This window comes from Delphinus delphis, chromosome 4 (genome assembly GCF_949987515.2).
Source record: "Delphinus delphis chromosome 4, mDelDel1.2, whole genome shotgun sequence".
Lineage (NCBI taxonomy): Eukaryota > Metazoa > Chordata > Mammalia > Artiodactyla > Delphinidae > Delphinus > Delphinus delphis.
The window spans coordinates 126,432,998-126,459,489 of NC_082686.1; the positions used below are offsets into that span (position 1 = coordinate 126,432,998).

General features: G+C 38.9%; 1 protein-coding gene and 1 long non-coding RNA gene across 2 annotated transcripts in view; one reads left to right on the forward strand and one right to left on the reverse strand.

Moving 5' to 3' along the window:
* ERICH6 (glutamate rich 6) overlaps nucleotides 1–26,492 on the reverse strand; it is a 33,704-nt gene that overhangs the window by 698 nt on the left and 6,514 nt on the right. The window contains exons 4-13 of the mRNA XM_060010088.1: nucleotides 23,389–23,451; nucleotides 22,998–23,053; nucleotides 22,781–22,897; nucleotides 19,712–19,825; nucleotides 18,380–18,537; nucleotides 17,872–17,942; nucleotides 16,878–17,023; nucleotides 9,620–9,705; nucleotides 7,478–7,633; nucleotides 4,812–5,040 (exon numbers count right to left, since the gene is read on the reverse strand). Of these exons, the coding sequence (XP_059866071.1) occupies nucleotides 4,812–5,040; nucleotides 7,478–7,633; nucleotides 9,620–9,705; nucleotides 16,878–17,023; nucleotides 17,872–17,942; nucleotides 18,380–18,537; nucleotides 19,712–19,825; nucleotides 22,781–22,897; nucleotides 22,998–23,053; nucleotides 23,389–23,451 (1,196 nt within the window). The remainder of the gene's footprint in view (nucleotides 1–4,811; nucleotides 5,041–7,477; nucleotides 7,634–9,619; nucleotides 9,706–16,877; nucleotides 17,024–17,871; nucleotides 17,943–18,379; nucleotides 18,538–19,711; nucleotides 19,826–22,780; nucleotides 22,898–22,997; nucleotides 23,054–23,388; nucleotides 23,452–26,492) is intronic.
* On the forward strand, nucleotides 448–25,959 carry LOC132424305 (uncharacterized). The gene is made up of 4 exons (XR_009519194.1): nucleotides 448–647; nucleotides 9,979–10,073; nucleotides 23,793–23,961; nucleotides 25,053–25,959. It is a non-coding gene; the product is annotated as an uncharacterized lncRNA (long non-coding RNA).

Here is a 26,492-nt window from a genome sequence, read left to right on the forward strand (position 1 = left end):
CGCCCCAATCTCCAGGAGGCCCTTCCACACGACCCTCCTTGCCCTCCACCCTCCCCACTTCCTTACGGCCTTGAGTGATTCAGGCTGATGCTGTCTCCTCGCAGCTGCGGGAAGGTCAAGGGTCTGTTAGGGCAGCCTCGCCTGAGGTGTTTCCCGGCTGCGGCTTCTGAGGCAGCGCTTCTGAGGCAGCGCAGGAGGGCTGTACAGCCTCGGCGGGGCGGGGCGGGGCTAAATGCAAGCCCACCTACTACCTCCTGCAAAGCTGAGTGACCTCTTACCTGCCAGAGATGTGAGAACTCGCAGCATCTTCCTGCATTTTTATCCCTCCCCTCTTTGGAAGGGAGGAGGGAGGGAGGGAGGGGGGAAGGAGGATGAGATGCCTGAGTAATGAGGATAGATCTCCATTTTTAGTTTTCCTTCGATCCCAAATCCCATAAAATGGCAGAAAACATTTTCAGAGAGTAAATCAATAGGAAATAGGAAAGATTTTTTTTATCTGCAGGAATAATCTTAAGGAATTCCTGAAAATCAAGAAGCAGCTGGGACCACATCCGTACAGAGATAAATGACCAGATGGAACCGCTAATCCCAAACACACACATTCTGAGATCAAAGTCAACAGCAATGGGAGGAGGAGAGGCCTTGAGGTAAATATTGCCATGGTCCCCTGGCCTCCCCTTTGTGTTGAGCCGCGGTGCCCCCAGGCTGAGGCTGGAAGCCTGGCGCTGGAGCTCGCCTTCCACCCCTCAGCAGCACATGCCACTCCTCCACAGTTAGCAGAAGGACACTTCGGTAAGGAGAACATGCAGGAAAACAGGGCTTCTCAATGAGAGGCACCAGATTTACCTGTCAGAGATGCTAATATTCAGGGAAACAGACCTTAGAATATATATATATACATACATATATATGTGTGTGTGTGTGTATAGTTAATATTTTCTGAGGGATTTGGGAGAATTATTGTTGTCAAGGAAAATAGAGGATTTGGAACTTAGTTCTATGCACATAGAAAAAAAAGATACGTTACTTTTAGAATAACCATTAAAATATAACGTATTAAAAGATCAAGTCTGTTAAGTTGAGGAAAGCAACAAAAGTTAGATGTGTTTGCAGGGACACATCTAACTCAAAACTACATAAAAAGGTTGCAAATCAAAGGATGAAAAAAAGATGTATGAAGCCAGTGCAAACTAAAAGAAAGCAGGTGTAGCAATTTAACATCATATGAAGTAGCATTTAAGGCAAAGACCATTAAGAGGGAAACTGGGAATAATACATACTGATGACATTAAATTTTTTTGTCAAAATAGAAACAAAAACCCTCAGTGATATGCTGAGTCATGTAATGGGCACAGCTGAAAGGCAAATAAATGAGGTGGCCCAGGGGTGAAAAGTATAACTCACCATGAAGACAGTCGACACCTTTAATTTCCTAACCATAGAGCTTTAGGACAGATAAAGCAAAACCTGATAGAAATTGTAGGAAAAATGTACTAATTCAGTCATATTGGGAGACATTCATACATCTCTCAGAAATAAACCAACCATAATAAAAAGAAAAGGATATAGAGAGAAGTGTAAATAGAACATTTAGACATATACAGTTTTGTGCTAGTAAACCTTTTGGGGGGGTCAAATATACATGGAACAGTCATAAATTATGTCATCAACCACCAAGAAAATATCAGTACATTTTGAACAGCAGGGAAAAAATGCAAGCCATATTCCTTGACCATTTAGAAGTTAACAAGAAAAAGAGAAAATTTAAGAACTCTATTTGAAAATTCAATAACTACTGAGTTGAAGAAATCAGAATACAAATCATAAACCCTTTATAGGTGAAAGAAAATGGGAGCCCTACATATTAGAACCTGTGGCATATATATGTGGCCAAAGGGGCACTCAGAGTGCCAGGGTAGGGGTGGGGGTCGTGCGAGTTTACACGGGGTGGTCAGGAAAGGACTCCGAGAGCAGAAACCTGAGGGAAGTGCAGCAGCTATGTGCTAAAGGGGGGAGGAATATTTTAAGTTGAGTGAATAGCGAGTGCAAAAGCCCTGTGGCAGCGACATGCCTGGTATTGTCTAGCAACAGCAAAAAGGCCAGGGTGGCTGAAACAGAGTGGGTAGGAAAAGAGGACTACAGAGGGAATGTTAATAGAAGGAAGTCCAGATCACATACAGTATTGCAGTTATAGGATCTTGGCTTTTACTGTGAGTAAGGTTAGAAGTCTCCAGTTTTGACCAGACTTTTGTTTTCAAAATATCACCTCCACTATCATGGCAGAATTGACTTTGGGAGGACCGGAAGCAGGGAGACTTAGGAGGAGGCTAGTGTAATCATTTAAACAAGAGATGGGTTAGGTACATGAGGCAGATAAGGGTGGTAGTCTTGAAGGATGCCAGGAGTGATAGAGTCTGGAGATATGTTGGCGATAGAGTTTATAGGACTTGCAGATGAAAGATGTGGGGTTGTGAAACAGAGAGGAGGGTAGCAACCCCCAAGTTTTGGGTCTGAGCAACTGAAAGAAAGCAGTTGCCATTTCCTAAGATGGAGAAGACCCAAGGTAGAGCACGCTTTCAAATGTCATTTTGCTCTGTGAAGTTTCTAATGCCCTTTAGACACCAGATGGAGATGGAGGGTTGGAATCAGATCTGCAAGTTTAGAGTTCCTGGGAGATCCACGTGGAGATAAATGGAGGGGTCATCAGCAAGCAGATGGTATTTCAGGACAGAAAACTAATGAGATCACCTAGGGAGTGAGTATAGCTAGAGAAAAGATGAGCCCAATGACAAGCCCTGGAGCCCCTCAATATTTAGAAAAAGGCAGGGGTGAAGAAGATAGGCAAAGAAAAATGAGAAGGAGTAACCCTTGAGGTAGAAGTAAAATCAAGGGAGAGTAGGTCCTGAAAGCAAGGGAGGAAATTCTTCTAGGAGGAGGAAGTGAGCAACTGTGCCCAATGCCACTGAGAAGGCATTAGATTCAACATAAATTAACTATAGTACATATGAAATATTAGGTAGCAACAGAATAGGCAAATATGCTTGGATATGTAGACATGAAAGGATCTTTAACACATGTTAAATGGAAAACAAAAATAGAACAAGCCTAATAATACAATCAGTGTAGTCTGATCCAATTTTTATTTTAAAAAGATGTATGTGAATAATTTATAAGTACATAGGAAAGAGAAGTACACACCAAATTTTCAGTGGTGATTACCTTTGGGAAGAGAATTAGAATAGAAGAAAGGATGAAGGGGGGTATCTCATTTTGTTACTCTCTATATTTCTATATTATTTGAATCTTCAAATATGAGAATGTATCCACATATCACTTTTGGAATTTTAAAAAAATGAAAGGGTGTTCATGAGGATGATGAGAAAAGCAATCACTTTTAACATCAAATTCTTTCTTTTGCACCAACTCTCTTTTCTGATTAAAATTCATTTCGAAGGAGGGAGGTGAGGAGAAAGAGCATTTTAGACATTTTTGGTAAAAATGTATATTTACCATGAATGTAATGAACCAAAAAAAGGCTATCTTGTAAATTTCTAACCAAGGAAGAAGCTTGTTTGGAGCATGACAGCTGACTGCAGTAGCTAGACTGACTGGAAGTAGCTCAAATAGTGCTTAGCACATTGTAGACCCTTGCTCTGTGTTGGCTGAATCTGGAGTCTCCTTTTTGTTTGGTGTTTATGAAATATCCCTGCCTGTGTGGAATCCTGAAGTCGTATTTCCACTCGATTAAACGTATAGACTTTTTAGAAGCTGAAGATGTCTTTGAAGTTTGGAACAATCTCTTCCTTGAATAATTGATGAAACAAGGTCCTCAGAGTTTAGAGGACTTATTCAAAGTCACATACTATATATGCTCTATATGTGGCATAGATCTCTATATCTTTCTCTACATGCCTGTATATATTTCAGCTTTACTGAGGTATACCTGACAAACTCTGTATCTCTACTGAGCTATCATTTGCTAAGTACTTAGTTCCAAGCACCATGCTAAGTACTTTGCATTCTCATTGAATCTTCACAGCAATCTGTAAGAGAGGAATCATTATCCCCGTTTTGTAGAGGAGGGAACTGAAGTTCAAGTTCAGCTACTTAGCTAAGTGGCAGAGCTGAGGTTTGAAACTACGTCTCTGTAACCTGAAGTCTGTGTTCTTAACCGTTGTGCAGCATTTCTGGTCACTGAGAGTGTACTCTGGGCCATGCCCCGGGCAGGATGAAGGAATCAGTAAGACAGAGCTCCTGCAGGAGCTCACCATCCAGTAGGAAAGACAGCCATGAAGGCGAGTAAGGCACATGGTTCAGCAAGTGCATGGACAGAGGTGAGTACACGGACAACCCAGAGAAGGACATTTTCGACCCTGATTGAACAAAGGGCTAGGAGCTCTGGGAAGTGTTTCCAAGAAGATGGGGCTTGTGCTGGGTCTTGAACGTGGTCAGAACCCAGGTCTCCTGACTCAGCCAGGCGCTTTCTGCTAGAGCACAGAGAAAAGCAAACCCAATACAAAATCCCAAAACCAAACCCCCAAAGCTGCACTACCTCAGTCAGAGAGTAAACACTCAGTAAATGTTATTTGGAATCAAGTCTGAACTAAAAGGAATTTCTGAAGAAGAAAAAACAGTAAGGTTGCCTCAATCCATATGAAACTTTCACTATATGTTTTTTCATTGAACTCCAAAATTCACAGTAGTGCACAGTGGATTACACACAAGTATAATCTATCAGTAATAACACTAACAAACATTGCTTTACTCTTATTATTCTAAATGCTTTCAACTGTTTATAAAAATGTACCTACCTTCACTTTGGTTCCGACACTGATTCTTGCCTGTTGGCCCATTGCTAGAAAAGTGATTGAAATCTTGTCTTGTTCTAAGATGCGGATTCCAACATAACGGTTCAAAGCCAGAAAGACAGGTTTAAATGAAACGAAGGGTGAGGAAGTGACGGAACTTGACCAGTTCCAAGCCCTTACTCTGTTGCCAGCTTGATCTGAACATTGACCGCCCAAGATATTGATGTATACCCTGGGCAGAAAGGAAATTAAAAATCATAAACAGTTACATTATAATTCAACCTTGAATTAGCCTGCTCACTTGCTAACCAAAGGGAATAACAGTTTATACTAGCCAATAGCATATGAATAGTGGAAAACCTCAGGTAATCTTAGGAGCAATAATACTGTGACCGACTTCTATACTAATTTGAAGTACTGGGTATGATTTAAGATGTAGTAATAAACCAAAATGGATCCAAAGGCTGGAACCGGGATGGTAAAGGGATCTGGAAAATGATGTGCTGGGGAGGATGAAGAGGGAGCACAGAAGGTTTAGTTTGGATAAGAAGAAATACAGGAGAGCAGGCTCTACATGGAAGAGGGGAAAAGACTCGTACTTAGATTTTCCCTGTGTCAAAATGAAGATCAGTGAGTGTAAGTTCTGGGAAAGGCCAAATTGGCCTCAGTACAGAGACCTGTTTCCTAACAGTGCCCAGCAACTGGGGGCCAGGAGTCCTTCTAGGAGGCCTCTCATCAGGGCCAGTGTGGGCAGGAGAGGCTCAGGGATCATCTCTGAGATCACTGTGGTTTAGAAGAGTTTGGTAATGGAGCAGAAGGGGGAACTGAGGCCAGCAGGGCCTCCCCAATCTCTTAGAGTTGTTAATGCCACATTTTACCACATTACCTACAGATGTAGCCCTGCACAATCTGAGATCTAGTGGCACTAGTGACTGCCATCCTACTCTATGAGCTCCTTTGCATACCCTCTCACTTTCTTCCATCTGGGGTCACCATCTCTTTCTCAAGGAGAGAGGATAGGTAGAGTTCTGGGTACTTAGCTGGCTTAATTTGATAATAAATTATTTTTTTTTAAACCAGATGAATTGGCCAGGAGGGCTCCCTAGAGTAAGATAACTCACATAGTATTTTCCCAGCTTTGATGAGTGGCAGTAATCTGATAACAAAAGTACAACTGAGAAATTGAGGTGATTATCTTTGTATCTGGGAGGAGGGAGATTTAGTTTTATCTTGGTACGTGGGTGAAAATAACATTTGGCTAAAATTATCTAGATAAATTGTTTATTTAATAAACTTTCTTTGAGTCTATGCCATATACAGATAAATGTTATGTAGTGGCAAAGGTGCAGGGTGTGCCTTCAAGGGACTTCAGTCCCACAGGGGAGGTGGGCTTGCTACACAAGAAGCAGCGAGAGGGGCTATGAGAGTGTCAAGGAGTCATGTCAGTGGGCCCAGGAGTTCAGTCGGTGGCTGGGAGGTCTTTACTGGTAAAGGGAGAAGTCCTAGAAGCCAGTGAATATCTGGTGACAGTTGATATAGTGCCCCACCAGATGTGATGCAGAGCTGCTACTGAACCCTGAAGGATAAGGAGAAAGTCTCCAATAGACTTGGAGGTAATGGATTGACTACTGCTTTGAACTAAAAGTACAAATACCTCCCTGTGTCCTAACTTTCTCAAGTACTGGCAGAGTGTTCAAATTTCTGTCAATTATTGGCAGAGTGTCTCAAGATAAGATTGTTATACCTGTAATAAGTTAAAGGGAGAGAATATCTCTTTCTGAAAAGCTTCAAAAGATTAAATTGTATTTGAAGTTAGAACCCAAATTTCACTTTCTCAGACTAAATGAAATAATATGAAATCACAGAGTGTGTAAGTTAGTAGATCGAAGGCATTAGGACCTTCATTTCTCTAGAGATTTTGTTTGTATATTATTGTTGGTTGTGGCTATGGGAAGCCTACTTGTTAGGGATATATCTCAAACAGTAACAACACAGTATGGCAGCTGTCCATTGCGAATTATTTCCATAGATGAAGCCAGGATAACATTATCAGGGCATAGCATCTAGAGAGACTGCCTGGGTTCATATCTCAGATCCCTAGGATGGCCATACAATTTATTTAGAGATGTTTTTCTAATATTAAAATTGTATAGTTTATATTTTCTTTCTGTTTATAGAAAAAATATGATGAGCTTTGTTTTATGTAGTTGCCTGGGATTTTTCCACTAAGCAGCATATGGAATGACATAAATCAAAAATTTATCTGAGTTGAACATTACTATCTAAAGACCACTAATATAAATAAATCTTCTTAAAGCTATTTTTGTCCTTCTAGTTATAAGATGAATAAGATCTGGGGATCTAATGTGTAGCATAGTGATTATAGTTAACACTGTATTATAAACTTGAAAGTTGCTAAGAGAGTATATCTTAAATGTTCTCAACACAAAAAAGAAATGGTAATTATGTGACATGTTGCCTGTGTTAGCTAATGCTATAGAGGTAATCATTTTGCACCATATAAGTGTATCAAATCGACACGCAGTACACTTTTAACTTACACAGTATATGTCAATTATATCTCAATAAAGTCGGAAAAAGAAAAGGAAAAATAAAATTTTACAAAACCTGGGAAACAAAATGACAGCAGGAGGAACCTAGAAGCCTACCAGACATTTCCGTTGGGATGATAGCAGGAACTTCGACCCGAAGAATCTAGCACTGCCAGGATTGCAGGGTTAGTGGGCATGTCTTCTTGGACTATGCAAGTGAAGCCATTTATCTCATTGGGCACTCGGATGATGGCTAGGTTTCCAGATGGGTAGCTGAGATCAGATAAGGTCATTTGAGTTATGCTAATGGTCTTTATACTGGGAATAAATTCAATTTATAAGAGAGCCCTTTGAAACTATAAAGCATTCTGAAAATGGGAGGGTTATTACAAAATAATTTCATGCTTTTTATGTGGATCAAAATATACTTATGAGACACAAAAATCCTCAACAAAAATACCAGCAAATGGAATCTAGCAACATATTAAAAGGATTGTGTACCACGACAAAGTGGAGTTTATCCCAGGGATGCAAGGTTGGTTTACCATCTAAAAATAAATTAATGAAACATACTATATTGATAGAATAAAGAGCAAAAAACAGATGATTATCTCAATAGATGCAGAAAAAGCATCTGACAAAATCCAATACCTTTCATGATAAATGATTCAATGAACTAGGAATAGAAGGGAGGCTCCTCAACCTGATAAAGAATGTCTAACAAAACCCCAGAGCTAACATCATACTTAATGATGAAAGACTAGGTGTTTTCTCCCTAAGATCAGGAACTAAACAAAAATGTTCACTCTTTCCACTGCTGTTCAACCTCACGCTGGAGGTTCCAGTCAGGAAAATTTTGTGAAAGAAAAAGAAGACATTCAGACTGGAAATGGAAGAAGTAAAACTATCTCTATTTGCAGATAACATGCTCTTGTATATAGAAAATCCTAAGGAATCCACAAAATAATGTTAGAACTAACAAAAGAGTTCAGTAGGGTTGTAGGCTAAAAGATCAATGTATAAAAATAAGTTGTATTTCTATACACTAGCAGTGAACATTTTGAAAATGAAATTAAAATAATTCCACTTAACAATAGCATCAAAAAGTATAAAATATACTGAGGATAATTCACTAACTGTTAATATTCAGTCCTATCTCAGCTGATCGGAAGTCCAGAGATGAAGTAAACACAAAATTGATTCTGAATCATTTTGAAAATCAGCCATAGCCTTCAAAGGAGTGAAAACGAATTAAAGCCAGGGCAGGAAATGATAACTAATGATACAAGCTGGGGAAGTTATTTAAAATTTTTTGATATAATTAAAACAAAAAACCTACACTCTTTCTCAAAGGGCCTAGAGAACTAAAACTTCATTACACTTCTATGCCATGAAAGCCATATTTATGGTTTCTTACTGGGGTTTGACTAAACATTTAGGCAACTGTGACTAAAAATGACTTTCTCCTACAAAATGAGGCCCTTAGTTCGCCAAAAAGTCCTTCTCGTTTCATAGTTTTGTTTTACTTTCCTTGAGATATTAAATGGCCTTTGCGTCAAAATAGCAAATGGTCTGATCATCAGGCAGAAGTTCAAGTGATCAATAACTTGAACACTCAATAACTGAGTGTTGCATAAAATGGATACTGAATTTTTGTATTAAAAAATAACATGCTGCTCATGGATGTGTAAACTGGTACACATTTTCTGGGGGGCAGAATCTATTAAACCTTTAAAATGTCCATAATTTCTTACCCAGAATTTCTATCCCTAGGTATTTAATTCAAGGAAGTAAGTGATAAGTGTGCAGCGAAGGATGCACAAAGCTGTTCATGTAGCTGTTGTATAAAACAGCCAAAAATTGTGAAACCACCTTTGATTAGTGATAGGGGATAGATGAAAGGAATTACAGTACATCACTGTGATGGAATGCCATGTGCTTATAAAGATGGTGTTGTTATCTCTATATTTATTGCATATTATATACTCATAACATTTATGAGTATTGTATAATATTATGTAAAGGGCGCAAGTTACAAAATATGAATAACTAGTTGAATTAATTTTTAAAGAATCATATAATTACTCATAGGAAAAAAGTAAGGCAAGATGTATAAAAAGATGTTTACAGCTTTGCTCTGGGTGGTAGGATTTGGTAATAACTATTTTTTTCTTCATATTTTTCAATCTATTTTTTCTTTATCTTTCTTTTTGTGAAGAAATAAAGCTAACGAAAATAAGTTGTTGAAAGAAAGGATACAATATTTGTGTTGTCCCGTCTGGAAATGAAGTCAGAAATTTGCTCCCATGTTTGTAGTGCTTTTCAAAGAGCTCATTTGTCATGATCTATACACCGTAGAAAACAAAAGCACAGTTACATGATGACAACAGACATCCTTTGCTTGCTACACACTCACACAAACCATTTCTTAACTTAAATTTTTGATCCTAAATCAGCAACAGGGAACAATCCTTAGGAATCATTAAAGATTGTCCCTAACCCCTGCAGATAACCTGATTAAACCTTTCTGGCAGGAATCTGACATTACTTATCTGTTTGAAGAGTGTTTTTTGTTTTTTGTCTTTTTTAAAAAATTAAAAACAATTTTTATTCAATAGAACAAGATAGAAGAGAGTGCTCAGGCTTCAGTCAGAATTATATTTTAAGTAATCGTCATCATCATAACAGCAAACACTTAAAAAGAACTTATATGGTAGGTATTTTTTTTAATTGAAGTATAGTTGATGTGCAATGTTATAAAGTTTCAGGCGAACAACATAGTGATTCACAATTTTTAAAGGTTATACTTCATTTATAGTTATTATAAAATATTGGCTATATTCTCTGTGCTGTACAATATATACTTGTAGCTTATCTATTTTATACATAGCAGTTTGTACCTCTTAAACCCCTACCCCTATCTTGCCCCTCCCCACTTCCCTCTCCCCACTAGAAAATACTAGTTTGTTCTCCATGTCTGTGGGTCTGTTTTCTTTTTTGTTATATTCATTAGTTTGTTTTCTTTTAGATTCTACATATAAATGATATAATGCAGTATTTGTCTTTCTCTGACTTATTTCACTTAGCCAAATACCCTCCATCCATGTTGTTGCAAATGGCAAAATTTCATTCTTTTTTATGGCTGAGTAGTATTCCCATATATATATGTGTGTATGTGTGTTTTATTTATATATATATATATATATATATATATATATATAAAACACACACCCCCCCACATCTTCTTTATCTATCTGTTGATGGACACTTAGGTTGCTTCCATATCTTGGCTACTGTAAAAAATGCTGCTATGAACATTGGAGTGTGTGTATCTTTTCGAATTAGTGTTTTCATTTTTTTTCAGTTATACACCCAAGAGTGGAATTGCTGGGTCATACAGTAGTTCTATTTTTAGTTTTTTAGGAACCTCCATACTGTTTTCTACAGTGGCTACACCAATGTACATTCCCACTAACGGTGCACAAGGGTTCCCTTTTCTCCACATCCTTGTCAACATTTGTTATTTGTGTTCTTTTGGATGACAGCCATTCTGACAGGTGTGAGGTGATATCTCATTGTGGTTTTAATTTGCATTTCCCTGATGATTAATGATGTTGGCCATCTGTATGTCTTCTTTAAAAGAATGCCTATTCAGGTCTTATGCCAATTTTTCAATCAGGTTTATTTTTTATTTATTTACTTTTACTTTATATGCATATTGTTATAAAAACAAAAGAAGATTAAAAAAAAAAAACCCAGCCCTAGCACAGTGGAGATATTCTGTGTCCTGGTTGTAGTGGTGATTACATAACTGTCAAAATTAATGGAGCTGTACATATAAGAAGGTGAGTTTTACAATAAATTATACTTCAATAAACTGACTTTACACTCCAGTGTAAGCTGCAGCATCTGGTGTCTTTTCAAGGTTGCTCTTGAAGTTCATTTGAGAAAAACACTAGTGGAATATGGGAAGATGAAGAAAGAAATACAAAAGATATTCCTTGTTGTACCTGTAAGCTTAACTATTTTACTTTCTATGTAATACTCAATAGGGGAATGAATTTGTAGCCAACAATATTTTATTTTTTATAGACATGTCTTTTTAAAAAAATTAACTTATTTTGGCTGCATTGGGTCTTCATTGCTGCGGGCGGGCTTTCTCTAGTTGCGGCGAGCGGGGGTTACTCTTTGTTGCAGTGCGCGGGCTTCTCATTGCAGTGGCTTCTCTTGTTGCGGAGCACGGGCTCTAGGCACGTGGGCTTCAGTAGTTGTGGCTCGCGGGCTCTAGAACGCAGGTTTAGTAGTTGTGGCGCACAGACTTAGTTGCTCCGTGGCATGTGGGATCTTCCCGGACCAGGGCTTGAACCCGTGTCCCCAGCATTGGCAGGCGGATTCTTAACCAGTGTGCCACCAAGGGAAGCCCCCAACAATGTTTTAAAATGAACTAAAGCTTCAGTTGAATTCTGTTTCTTCCTAATCTTGAATTGTAATAAAATGCATACAAGAATTCCTAGGGCTAAACAATGAAACAATCTAAATTTTCATGTAAATGTTGCCATTTATTTTGAAAGATAATACACTTTTCACTTTTATGAAATATAAAATAGATCCAGATAAGCACTAAAATATGCTATTTTGTTAATGAGCAATTATAATGTGAACACCCATGTTATCACCATCTGGGTCAAGATATAGAACAATGCTGATACTCTGGAAGTTCCCTCTGTGCTACCCCAAAGTCAGTGTTCTGTAATCTCTAAACAATATAGTTTAACTTTTCCCATTTTGAATTTTACATAAATGGAATCGAACATTATGAATTTTTAATACTTTGTTTCTTTTAGTCAACATTATGTTTGTAAGATTCATACACGTCCCAGTGTGTAGTTGTAGTCCAATTACTTCCATTTGTGTGTAGGATTGTATTGTATGACTTCATCATTATTTACTTATCCATTCTATTGTTAATGGATATCTCAGTTGTTCCCAGTTTTTGGCTTATAAACAATGATACTCTGAACCGTCTTTTGCATGTATGCTGGTACCCAGTTACTCTCAGATCTTATACCCAGAGGTAGAATTGCTGAACCCCAAGATATGCCTGTCTCCCACTTCACAAGGTACTGCCAAAATGATTTTCAAGTTGTACCAATTTGCATTCACACTAGAGGCAAATAATAGGGACTGTTACTCTATATCCTTTCCAACACTCAGTAGTATCAGACTTCACAATTTTTTTTTTTGCCAATATTATACGTATGTACTGATCTCTAATTGTGGTTTCAATTTTCCTCTCCCAGGTTACTAATGAGGTTGAACACCTTTTCGTATGTTTATTGATTATTTGAATTTTCTCCTTGGAGAAGTGGTCAAGTTTTTTAAGTTCATTTTTCTATTAGGTAGACTTTTTTTTCATGTGGATTTATAGAAGTTCTTTATACATTTAGGATAAAAGCCCTTTGTATATCCTATGTGCTGCAAAATATCTCCCTTGGCTTGTCTTCCAAATTTTAATTTTTTAAAATATTTTATTTATTTATTTGGTTGCACCAGGTCTTAGTTGCAGCAGGTGGGCTCCTTAGTTCTGGCTCACCTGCTCCTTAGTTGCAGCTCACTGGCTCCTTAGTTGTGGCATGCAAACTCTTAGTTGTGGTGTACATGTGGGATCTAGTTCCCTGACCTGGGATCGAATCCAGGCCCCGTGCATTGGGAGCGCAGAGTCTTAACCACTGCGCCACCAGGGAAGTCCCCCAAATTTTAAGTTTAATTTATCAACTACTTTATGGATACTGCTTTTTTAAAATTGGTTAGTAAATCTTTCCCTAACCTTAAGTAATAAAGCTAGTCTCCTATTAAAAAAAAAATCATTGTAGTTTTGCATTTCACATTTAGGTCTTTAATCCACTGGAACTGATTTTTATATGATGTGAGGTATGATTCCAATTTCATTAAAAAATATGGATATCCAATTGTCCCAACAGTATGTATTGGAAAGATTTTCCTTTCTCCATTACTGTGCAGTGCCACTGCTGGCATAGATCAGAAGTCTGTGTGTGCATAAATCCGATTCTGAACTATTCTGTATCATAGATTTATTTGTTTATCCTGCTCCAACACTACACTGTCTTAATTACTATATTTTGTAATAGATCTCAGTATCTGATAGAGCGTGTTCCCCTCCCTCCCAGGCTTCTTCTTCAAGAAAGTCTTGGCTCTTCTAGGTTCTTTATATTTGCATGTAAATCTTAGCATCAACTTGTCAAGACCTTCCTTCCCCCTGCACACGCAAATATACAACCTTGTTAGAATTTGAATTACAGTTGCATTGGATCTATAGATCAATTTGGGAAGAATGTCATATTAAAATACTCTTCCAATCCATGAATATTAGGTCAAATTTGTTAAATGGGTTGTTCAAATATTCTATCGTACTACTGCTTTTTTTTTTTTTTTTTGGTCTAATAGTCCTCTCAATTATTGAGAGAAGCAGGCTAAAGTATCCCATTATGATTATGGATTAAATTTTTTCCCGTTTTACTTCCGTGAAATTTTGCTTTATATTTTTTGAGGCTATGTTAATAGGGGAAACATATTTTGTAACATTATACCTTCCTGGTGGATTAAAACTTCTGTCACTGTGAAGTGGTCCTCTATCTCACTGATGTTCTTTAATATTTTCATGATACGTCATTTTTGTTTATTTATATTTAATCTTTTTGTATCCTTTTATTTTATTTTTTATTTATTTTATTTCACTTTTGGCTGTGTTGGGTCTTTGTTGCTGCTCACAGGCTTTCTCTAGTTGCAGCGAGCGGGGGCTACTCTTCGTTGCGGTGTGTGGGCTTCTCATTGCAGCGGCTTCTCTTGTGGAGCACGGGCTTTAGGAGCACAGGCTTCAGTAGTTGCAGCACACAGGTTCAGTAGTTGTGCCTCGTGGGCTCTAGAGTGCAGGCTCAGTAATTGTGGTGCATGGGCTTAGTTGCTCCACGGCATGTGGGATCTTCCCAGACCAGGGATCAAACCTGTGTTCCCTGTGCTGGCAGGTGGATTCTCAACCACTGCACCACCAGGGAAGCCCCTATCCTTATATTTTAGATATAGTCTCTTGTAATCAGTATATGGTTGGAATTTTTCCTTAAAAAAGTTGTCAGGCAGTCTTTGTTTATTAACTGAAGCATTTACTCTATTTACATATAACTACTGACATTCCTTGACGTGTTCTATTTGTCCTCTGTTATGTGTTTTTCTTTTCCCTTATCCTTTCTTATCTTTTGGGGGGCATTTAAAGTGAATTATTCTAATTTTTTTGCTCTGCCTCTGATAGCTTGGAAGTTATACTCTCTACTTGTTATTTTTCTGGCTACCCCAGAAATTTCAGCAAGCAAAGTTAATTTATCAAAGTCTGAGTTTAAACTATGTTTGCCCTTCTCCCAAACCAAGGACTTTTATAACAGTATAATTGCATTTAGCTTTCTTGCCAAATCATGTACTATTTTTTCAAGTATTTTTACTCTATACCGTTTCTTGAAAGTCCTTGAGCCATTATTATTATTATTGTTTTATCAGTCAACTTTTAGTTTTATACATATATCCCATGAACAGTTTTCTTTGCTCTTCATCTTTCTTGAATCTCATACTATCCAACTACACAAAGTACATTCTTTAGAATTCCTTTTAGTCAGAGGCTACTAGTGACAAACTCTGTTTTGCCAGACCATGTCTTTTGGGGGCATATTTTAATGAAAGATATTTTAACTGGGTATAGGCTTCTAGACTGACTGTTATTTTCTTTCAGCACACAGAAGACATTATACTGGCTTCCATTGTTGCTGTTGGGAGGTTATCTGATTTCTAACTGTTCTCTTTTAAATGTAAACAGACTTCTTTTTCTCTGCTAATCTTTAGATTTTCTTTTTGTCTTTGTGCAGTTTCACTGTACTGTGTCTAGGATTTATTTTTATTTTACTTTATTTTATTTTTTTAATTCATCCTGCTTGGGATTCTTAAATCTGTGAATAGGTCTCTTTTATCAGTTTTGGAAAATTATCATCCATTCTCTCTTCAAATACTGCCTCTGCCTGATTATCTTTTTCCTCTCCTTCTGGGATTCTGAACAAATACATTTTATACCCTTCATTCTATTTTCATATTATACACACTTTTGTGTATTCCTTACCTTTTTTTTGCCCCCATGTAAATTTTGATAGTTTTCTTTTAACCTTTCTTTCAGGTCATTAGTTCTTTCTTTAGTTGGGTCTAACCTGCATTTAACTCTCATCTTTTAAGTTTTTAATTTCAGTTTTTGTATTTTTCATTTCTAAAGTTCATTTTTTTCTTTTCAATTGTATGTCCCTTTATAGTTTTCTGTTCCCTCCATATATCTTCAAGCTGATCTTTTGTTTTCATAAACATAGTTAGATTACTTCAGTTTTCGAAGTCTTTGTAGATCTTCTCTTATTGATACTAATCCTCTGAGTTTTCATTTGTGGTGTTGAGTTTCCTTGTGTTCTTAATTATTTTTCACTGTGTGCTGGTAATTGAACTTGAAAGATAATTTGTAGGAGTGATTTCAGGGCTAGATAAGCGACCTTCCTTCAGACAGGATTTGGATTTGATTCTGTCAGAACCTCAGTTCACTGCCATGCCTTAAATTCTATATCACCCAGGAGAAACAAAACTGGTCTCAGGAGTTTAATTTCTAGGGATCTATTCTGGGGAACTATATTTAGTATAGTGTAAATTTATACACAAAGATATTGAAAGCAATGGTTAAACTATATGAAAAGGCACATAGATATTAAAATGATGTTAATGTAAGCTATGTAATATCATGGAAAAATTGTTGATAATTAAGTTAAAAGGATAAAAATTACATGTGTAATATAATTACAAGTGTTTTAACAGAAACCTATGCTTAAAAACTGTAGAACAGTGCTGTCTAATAGAACTTGTAGTGACCATAAAAATTTTCTATATCTGCCCTGCAATATGGTTGCCTTTAGTCACACACAGCTATTTAACACTTGAAATGTGGCTAGCATGACTGAAGAATTACATTTTATTTACTTATTTAATTTAAATTATTTTAAATGAGTTATTTAATTTTAATTATTTTAAATTTGGATAGCCATGTGGAGTATTTGTTACCATATTGGGCAGTGCAGATCTAGATAATATTGAAATATTAATAATGATTTGGGGGATGTGGGTGAGACTTCTGATGATTTTCTCCCATTCTTTTTAGTTTTCTAAAGGGTTCCAAATGTTCCTTACTATACACTGATCACATTTTAAAGTAAAAAAGCTTTAACCAAAATACCCCCTCATAAAACATATGTAAAGCATTGTTATAAAGTCTAGTATAAGTTAAAAGGCCAAGTCCGTACCAATTCTTTTTGACAAATAGTTAAATGTGTCATGTAGCCACGCTGCCATATTCATCATGACAGCTTTTATAATTTTAGGTAAAACTGATTTTTAAAGAGTAGCAAATAAAAAAAAATTACAAGCTAATTACCTTTCCACATGCTATCCTAGAATCACAACAAACAATGGATATATTTCTTTCGTCTAGTTGATAATCTGTTAGTTCTTCCTTAGCTGACTCTACTTCTGGAATATCCATGGAAAGTTGATAAGAAATTGTTTTAAACTGCTTTGCATCTAATGGGAAAAGAATCACATGAAATACATATACGATGTTTAAAACTTTCCAAAACCTCTCTTCTAAAATGAAATTGCAAACTCTGTTACGGATGCATTGATTCATTGGACATTTTTTTAATGGAAGAAAAATGAGGACCTCCTTCTTTTGTTTAAAAAAATGAGAAATTCTCATTTGGTTGAAAGAAAAATAATGATGATTTTCATTACGTGGAATTTTCTGGCCTTAGGTTTAGTAGAAAACAGTTGAATACCAAGGAATTTTATACTAGGGGTTTCGTTGAAAAAAAAAAATCTTCTCTAAGTATCTTTTCAATGGCTCTGAGTCACAGAGGAGGAGCCTGATGCTCAGAAATATTAAATAATTTATCCCCAATTGGGCAGCCTATGAGGAGAAAAGCAAGGACATAAATCCAGAACTTCTGATTCTAAAATTGGTGCCCCTTCAGTCGTACCAGTACTACAGCTATACTGGCCAGCTGACCGATGGGGCCTGCCTATAAGAAAGGAATCTGATTTGTTTTTGACAGATTTTCCATATCCTAGCTTGAAACAAAATGGAATGTATGTTTGATAAAATGAGAGACAATGAACTCAAAAGCTCTTTCTAGCTATCTGTAAAGTGCTCTATAGATGTTGCTAATTTATTTCAATCAATAACAACAGTGAGCTGAAGACTAAAAGCTTCAAAAGCCAGATGACGGAAAAGCGGGGATTTTCTGAGCCATTTTGACTGATGTATTGACCAAGATGAAAAATTTAAATGTTATTTTTAGAATATGTCAATTTTTGCTCTTGGTCAAACATGTGAGCTTTCTGATCTATAACATCAGTGTTAAGGAACTTACCTTCTTCAGAGAAAGGAGTCTGTTCTTTTGTAAACATTGCATAGTGTTGGGCCATTCGTCGCTCCAGTTTTCTACAAAATCAAAAGATGATGCATAAGTCTGAAATATGTTGGAAGTTTAAAACAGTATACTATAAATTTTTACTGTTTAAACGCTATTCCTTGTTATTTTTATCTGTTACTACTTGTGAATCAAGTCATTTAATCAGTGTGTGTGTGTTTCTACTATATTTAGTGGACAGATTTCTCCAATATAGGAATTCCGAATTGCCCTGAGAATTTGGGATTGGCAAATTTCTACTCTAAGTCAGTGAGTTCACTGAGTTTCTGAAATCTTCTGACTCTTACAGTGTCCACCAGGAATTGCAATAGGTTTGCTTTGGCCAATTTTTGTTTCTTCACTGGGAATGCATCTTCAAAATTATCTATTTTGAGAAAATGAGGTTCATTTTACAAAAAACTAACTAAGTGGGCCTATCTGAGTTTCAATATCAAAGGCTCACTGTTACCTCCGCAAAGCTTTTTCCTTTGCTTTGAGTCTGTCGACTTCACTGCTGTAGGCGGCATGAGGGTCAATACAGATTAATTCAGCTTTAGAGCTTTGGATTTTTTGTTTTCCCTCATAGATGTAGTCAATCAGGTTTTGGAAATAACTACAACAGGAGGTCTGAAAAACAGAGTTCATTTTCATCTCATCAGTCCTAGATGATAATTACAGGAGGGAAAAAAACCCCAAAAATGTTAATGGGGTTTTGGATAACAATCTATCATAACATTTTTTTGGTAACAGTTTTATTGAGATATAATTCACATATCATACAGTTCACCCATTTAAAGTGTACAAGTCAATGGTTTTTAGTGTTGGGTTGGCCAAAACATTCGCTCAGGTTTTTCCATAACATTGTAGGAAAAACCCGAACGAACTTTTTGGCCAATCCAATATAGTCACAGAATTTTGCAACCATCACAACAATCAATTTTAGAAACTGAAACCTGTACCCATTAACAGTTACTCCTTATTCTCCTCTCGTCTCAGCCCCTGGCAGCCACTAATCTATTTGCTGTCTTTATAGATTTGCATACAACATGTGGTACTTTGTGACTTGCTTCTTTCACATAGCAAATATTTTCATTTATGTCGTAGCATGTATAAGTACTTCATTCCTTTTTTATGGCTGCATAATATTTCATTGTATGGATACCCCACATTTATTTACCCTTTCATCTGTTGCTAAATGTCTGGGTTATTTTCACTTTTTGGCTGTTATGAATCATGCTGCTGTGAACATTTGTATACACGTTTCTGGGTGGACATATGGTGTTAATATTCTTGGGTATATACTTAGGAATGGAATTGTTTGTTGGGTTATATGGCATCTGTATGTTTAACTTTTTGAGGGATTGCCCGACTGTTTTCCAAAGCGGCTGCATCGTTTTATATTCCCCTTCAGCAGTGTATGAGGGTTCCAGTGTCTCTACATCCTTGTTATTATCTGTCTTTTGGGTTATAGCCATCCTAGTGGGTGTGAAATTGTATCCCATTGTGGTTATGATTTGCGTTGCCCTGACGGCTAACACGTAACTCTCTTAAGAATGGCAATGCAGGGAATCCTCTGGCAGTGCAGTGGTTAGGATTCTGGGCTTTCACTGCCAGGGTCCCAGGTTCGATCCCTGGTGAGGGAACTACGATCCCACAAGCCACGCAGTGCAGCCAAAAAAAGAAAAAAAAAAAGAAAAAGAAAGGCAATGCATTGGAAAGATGCAGAAGAAAATACTACTTATGCTTAAATTAGTGTCTAAAAGTAACACTATTTCCTCCGTGAACCTGCTTTAGAACTTACCTGTTCTACTAGTTCAGAGCTATTGTAGTCACAGGAAAGATCCACATTGGAGAGAAATGGTCTTAGATCGCTCCCACAGAACTCACACGTGGGCGATACCTCCTCCTCTTCTCTCTTCAGAGAGGAGAAAAAAAAATGAAGACATGCCCACAAGGAGGCCCAGAGCCTCTCAGAGCAGGCGGAGCCAGAGCCCTGGACGGGGCCAGCGAATGTCCAGTCAGACAACAGGTTGATGAGGGATGTACAAACCTGCTTGAGAACTCCTGTCAGACAACATGAGGGCTCCCAGCGGTGGTTCGTAGGGAACTTTCAGGGGTCTGAGATCCTATATCAGAAGGCACGAAGCCAGCAGGATCTGTGTATTCCAGAAATGAGACACCATTTCTATTCAAGGGCTCTTAAGGGCTGGGGAGGCGGAAGTGGTGTTTTGGAGGCCTCTGTCTGGTGCAGTTCGTTGGGGTGCAGCTGAGCCCATCAGGAGCTCTGTGGGTCCTTGGGATGCCTCCTCAGTGTAAGAAGAAAGTTGCAGAAATGATTTTACTGTTGACATCAGTGTCCCTTGTCGAGCAGGGGGAGGTACAGTGTGTGACTAGATGCGGGACACAAAGGATAACACATATTTGATTTTGTGTAAATGGTCTAAGGTGTTTAAATACCATAAACTCTTTCAAGACGTGTCGGCTAAGGGCTTCCCTGGTGGCGCAGTGGTTGAGAGTCCGCCTGCCGATGCAGGGGACACGGGTTCGTGCCCCGGTCCGGGAAGATCCCATATGCCGCGGAGAGGCTGGGCCCGTGAGCCATGGCCACTGGGCCTGCGCGTCCGGAGCCTGTGCTCCGCAACGGGAGAGGTCACAGCAGTGAGAGGCCCGCGTACCGCAAAGATAAATAAATAAATAAAAATTAAAAAAGAAGTGTCAGCTAAGAAAAAGTCTTGACATTACTATGTAGGCCACTGTTTACAATGCTCAACTTTCTAAAATAAATTAGAGTCCTTTCTCAAGGGAAGCCCCAGTTGGGGCACCACATTCTCCTGTCTGTGCTGTGAAGGTAATCCAGGAGGGGAGGGGAGGCTAGGGAACGCAAGAGGAGGCTGGGAGTTACGGGCGCAGGTGACTCAGTGAGGGGTGGATGCACTATGGCCCTCTTAGTGATCTGAGGTCATGGCTGTGACTACAGAGCCTCCTGGCAGGTGAGCAGCCAAGCCTCGGCACAGGCCTCCAGGAAAAGACCCAGATCATGACTTGCATGTCATGAAACCACCAGGGCACCTGTAGTTGCCATGGAAACCATTCTCCGAGCCTGGCAAAATGACCGCCATGGGGCCAAAGGGTGACTGAGATGGCCGGTGCAGCCAGGGACCGTAGAGTACAGTCCAGTATAATTAGGACATGGAAAGTACCCGATAATAAGCACTGCACATCGCTGAAAGCAGAACACTCAGGGAGGAAAGCCTTGTAAGAGAGAGATGGTGGTGACGAATCCAGGACAGCTACCAAATGATGGAATGGGCAGGAAGAGCTTGGCAATGCCAGGCCAGCTACAGACTGTGCTGCCAGCATCTCGGTAGTGAACTCCTCTGCCCATGGCCCCTTCACCCCTTCACTCCTTCACCTGGGGGCGAAGTAAGTAAAGATGCTTCAAAAGACATGAGTGGGGTTGGAATTTCCACCTCAAGAGGGTGTGGCTGAAGAGGAGAGCTGGCCAACCAGCTGCTGCTGCCCCTGAACTAGACCAGTGTCCAGGCCCATCTCAGAAGACCTGAAAGGTTGGCCCAGGGATGCAGGGGGAGCCAGCCCTGTCCAGGGGCCGGTGTAGGGACAGCTCTGTGGAAGGAAGTCCCCAAGGCCTTCCTCATGTTCAGGCGCATCTCTGGGTGTCAGGGGAAGAGAGCTCAAGAAACTTCCTGGATACAAGCCTTTGTGCTTCAGAAAAAGGAAGGTGCTATGTTTGAAGAAAGAATTTCAGCCTGAAGAGTCTATAAGGTGACCATAAAATTTAGAAACCTGGCAAATATGAACAGTAAATGTTGACTCATATTACGTTACGTGATGTATTTAATGTATCACCATGCATTAGATTGCATAGTTCAACGTGCTGCACAAAATGACAGTGAACACCAACCACACTGGTGCATCCACACGGCATTCCCGTCAACTCCTGCACACGCATCTGTGCCGTCCTGCCTCACATGATTGGTATCTCTGATTTCTGTGAATAAGCCTGTACCTTTAGTGTACCCCAAAAGAAGTAATCAAGGAGGTTCCAGTCTGGGGAGTGTGCAGCTCTCTCCACATGACCATGCCGTGCAAGTTTGGAAATAATCATACCACCGGTCAGTCCCTTACCTCTGTGGCAAGGCAGGGTGGTTGGTGTCCTGTTGGAATTACTAAGGTGACCTCTCCCTTGCCCATTGAATGCAGACATTAATTGGTCATTTAATGTGATCAAATACAGCTCACGTTCACCTGTGCTGCCTGGCTTTATGACCACTGTTATAGGTTGAGTCGTGCTCCCCCAAAGGCTCTGTTGAATTTCTGACCCCTGGTACCTGTGAATGTGGCCTGATTTAGAAATGGGGTCTCTGCAGATATAATCAAGTTAAGATGAGGTCATTAGTGGGCGCTAATCCAATATGACTGGTGTCCTTGGAGAAGAGGGACATTTGGACAGAGACACACAGAGTGTGCTGGGACAACCAAGGCAGAGATTGGAGTGATGCAGCCGAAAGCCAAGGAATGCCAAGGATTGACGGCCACCACCAGAAGCTCAGAAGAGGCAAGGAGGGACTCTCCCCTCCAGGTTAGACTTGCTGACACCTTGATTTTGGACTTCCAGCCTTCAGAACTGTGAAACAATACTTTTCTGTCTCTGTAAGCCACCTAGTTTCTGGTATTTTGTTCCAGCAGCCCTAGGAAACGAATAGGGCCACCCTAAGTGCTATTCCAAGTAAATGAGCTCCTTGCCTTTTTTTTTGTAAAAGTATGTTCACTGTCTTTTGTGCAGATCATCATGGGGCTTTTTATACCATTTATTACAGTAAAAGCAAAAAGAAATATAGATGAAAATTACCTTGAACTTAATGCCTAAATTGGAACTCTCTTGTTTGAATGTGAAAATAGATGGTGGTCCGATGCTGGGTAGTGTTCTCAGAGAGGGCTCAAAAAGTGTTATGAAGTCTTCCTTAAACTAAATTTTAAAAAGAGGGAGAAAGAAAAAAATTGAAGATTGAATAAGTGATTTTTACCATGAGTTCAGTGTACTAGTTGGACTGATAAACATTTCTTACCTCCAGCTCACATAAAATATTTAGTTTTGGCTCTTCTGGGTTAATTACCCATTTTGCTGAAGACAAAAAGACAGATTTAGAAGGAATGTTTGAAAACTTTGTGCAGTGTATTCCATTTTCTCTAGTTTGAAGATCCTAGCCCATGACACACACACACACACACACACACACACACACACACACACACACACACACACACACACACACACACACACACACACACACACACGTGCTGTCTAAATGCCCTGAAACCCTACCTTCACCACCTTCTTGCATATACTCCTAGGGGAGCTCTTTTCTAAAGGGGTTGGACACCGTCCAAGTTAAGGCTGGTTTCCTAAGGGCAGTTTGCCTTTGCCAGCAGAGGGGATGACGCCAAACATCCAGTTACCTCTTAATTTAGAAGCTAGATTTTCAGATTCATCTTCCTTCTCTACAGAGGGCACTTCCTTCTCTGTAAAAAGAGTGTACATTTGTCATCAATACTGACAGAGGATGAAAGAAGTCTAATAGAAAAGAAAATATGCCTCTTGGAAAAATAAGTGCCCTTTTTGTGTTTTATTTTTAATTTTTTTTGCCTTTTCCCAAATAACATTTTGTCAACAGTAAGTAAAAAACAGAGAAGGCTCACCACTAATGAATCACATTAAAAAATGCTTCCTTGCTTCTTTTTAGTCTTAGAATGTTACACGAATGCATATTTTATTTGATTATAATCATGGTTTGCAGATCCTTTTGTGTTCTGCCTTTTAAAATTACTATTCTGTCTAATTTATGACTGTTATTCTGCAAAAGGTTTTTCAGGGAGAAGAGTGCTGGCGTTGGGTGAGAGGGCAGTTCCCAGTTCAAGACAGTGAACTAAACCACCAGAATAATTCCCTCTGCAGATTCCAGGGCAATACTGGAAATGGGGAAGACAGCCATCTATCAACACACGAGCCGCTTGGAGTAAATATCTGGAAAGGTAAGCAGACAGGACTGGGATGATGAAAAACCAATCAGAACAACCTACAATGAAACAGAGGTAAAGGGAGAGGGCAGACCCATTTTCCCTGTATAGCCAGGGCTGGTGCTGGAGAAAGAGATGGGCTTCAGAAAACGACATACTTCATATGTTGAGTACCTGAACAATTTAAAAATATGTTTTGGGCATTTTGCCCAACAGGAATACCAGCACAGGTATTAAAAAACAAACAAACGAATGAACAAGACTTTCATTAAGGCATTATTTGTCATAGGGAAGAGGTCAAAACACAAAACCAAACCAAACCAAACAACCCTGCAACATCTAACAATCAGATATATTACATAAGTCACAGTAACTGTAGGTATATAAGGCAATACTACATAGTCATTTCAAGGAATTAGATCAATATTTCCTGACATGGAAAGGTGTCCCTGATACACTGCTAAGTAAAAAAAATTAAAGAAGAGATAAAACTGCTGTGATTCACAGGAAATGTAATTGTCTAGTGGACTTTTAACTGATAAAATATTAGAATAAGAAAGTTCAGCAAGGGAATCAGATACAAAATTAATGCATTGAAATCAATAGTTTTCCTATACATTGACAATAACCAATTAGAAAATATAATAGGAAAAAAAGATTCCAATTATTACATCAATAAAAGACAACTGTAAAACACCTAGGCATAAACTAATAAGAGGTGCATATCAGTTCTCTATCAAAAAAACCTACAAAAAAAGATATGAAAAAATTGAAAAGGTACATTAGGTTCCCGCTGTTAAACTAATCAAACAAGGAAGCCATTAGGTGAGGGGGCTCTAATGCCTTGGTAGCCAATTGTAAGCAAAGTGAAACCTATGCCAGAGTCAGTTCCTCAAGGTTAAGAACAGCTCATAGCAAACAGCCAACCGGGCTTTCCCAAATACAGTTAAGTCCTCTACACACGAACCTTCAAATTGCGAACTTTCAAAGATATGAACGTGCGTTCCCACGTCCAATCACATAAATTAGTTCATGTGTCTGGCGTACATTGTCACGTGAATGCATCCTCTACAAGTGGTTGTGCTTTTGTGTACTTTACTGTACAGTACTGTTGGCTGTGCAACACGAGGAGCTGACTGATGAAGACCTGATGGAATTGGAGGCCCAGAGAAAGGACGAAGAGAGACAAGAGGAAGAAGTAACTGAAGAACCGAAGAGATTGACGATGCAGGAAATGGCAAGGGGATTTTCTTTATTTGAGGAGGTGCTGTTAGCTTTTGAGGCATAGGATGGTACACGAAGGTTGCAGCAGCCGCTCAGAATGCAATCCAGTGCTACCATGTCATCTATGACAAGAAAAAAAGAGCTACTACCCAGACATCGCTGGATCCTTTTTTCAAGAGGGTAGATAGAACTGAATCTGGCAAGGAACCAGAGCCTGTGCCATCAGCGTCAGGCATGAGTGAAATTGTAGTTTGCCCTCCGTCTCCTATTGCTGACGATCCTTCAGCTCTACCACCTCCCACCTCATCTCCCTTCTCCAATCAGTAACTCTTCTTGCCTGTTCACTTGATGCCAGCCCCTGGATGCCAGCTGTTGTACTGTACTACTGTACTTTTCAAGGTACTGTACTGTAAGATTAAAAATGTTTTCTTAATTTTTTTGTTTTTTATGTATTATTTGTGTGAAAAGTATTATAAACCTATTACAGTAAAGTACTATATAGCTGATTGTGTTAGTTGGGTACCTAGGCTAACTTCGTTGGACTTCGACCAAATTGGACTTACGAACACACTGTCGGAATGGAACTCGTTCGTATGTAGGTGACCTACTGTAATGCAACCTTGAGCAACAGCCAAATGATTTCCTTGCTTTGCTCCCACGACTTCTCTATAAAAACCTGTCCTTAGGTCTTGTCTGTGGACATAACCACTTCTGGTTTGGCACTACCTGTTTCCAATCCACATCTGCTCAAATAAACTCTTAAAAATTTGAAAATGCCTCAACTTATCTTTGAACGCTGCAGAGCAGGACCAAAGAATCAACTTGTCAAACTCTATTGAAAAACTTCATCACAATTACATTGAATATATAGATTAATTTGGGAATAATTAACATGTTTTAATATTAGGTTTAATATATTAATATTAATTATACGTCTGAGTTTTTAAAAAAATTATTTATTTATTTTTGGCTGTGTTGGGTCTTCATTTCTGTGCGAGGGCTTACTCTAGTTGCAGCGAGCGGGGGCCACTGTTCATCGCAGTGCACAGGCCTCTCACTATCGCTGCCTCTCTTGTTGCAGAGCACAGGCTCCAGACGCGCAGGCTCAGTAGTTGTGGCTCACGGGCCTAGTTGCTCCGCGGCATGTGGGATCTTCCCAGACCAGGGCTCTAACCCGTGTCCCCTGCGTTGGCAGGCAGATTCTCAACCACTGTGCCACCAGGGAAGCCCAAATTTTTAATTTTTATGTTAGATTGTGTCACTCCTCTGTGCAGACCCTCCAGTGACTTCCCACTTCATTCTCATTGAGTAAGATTTGGTCC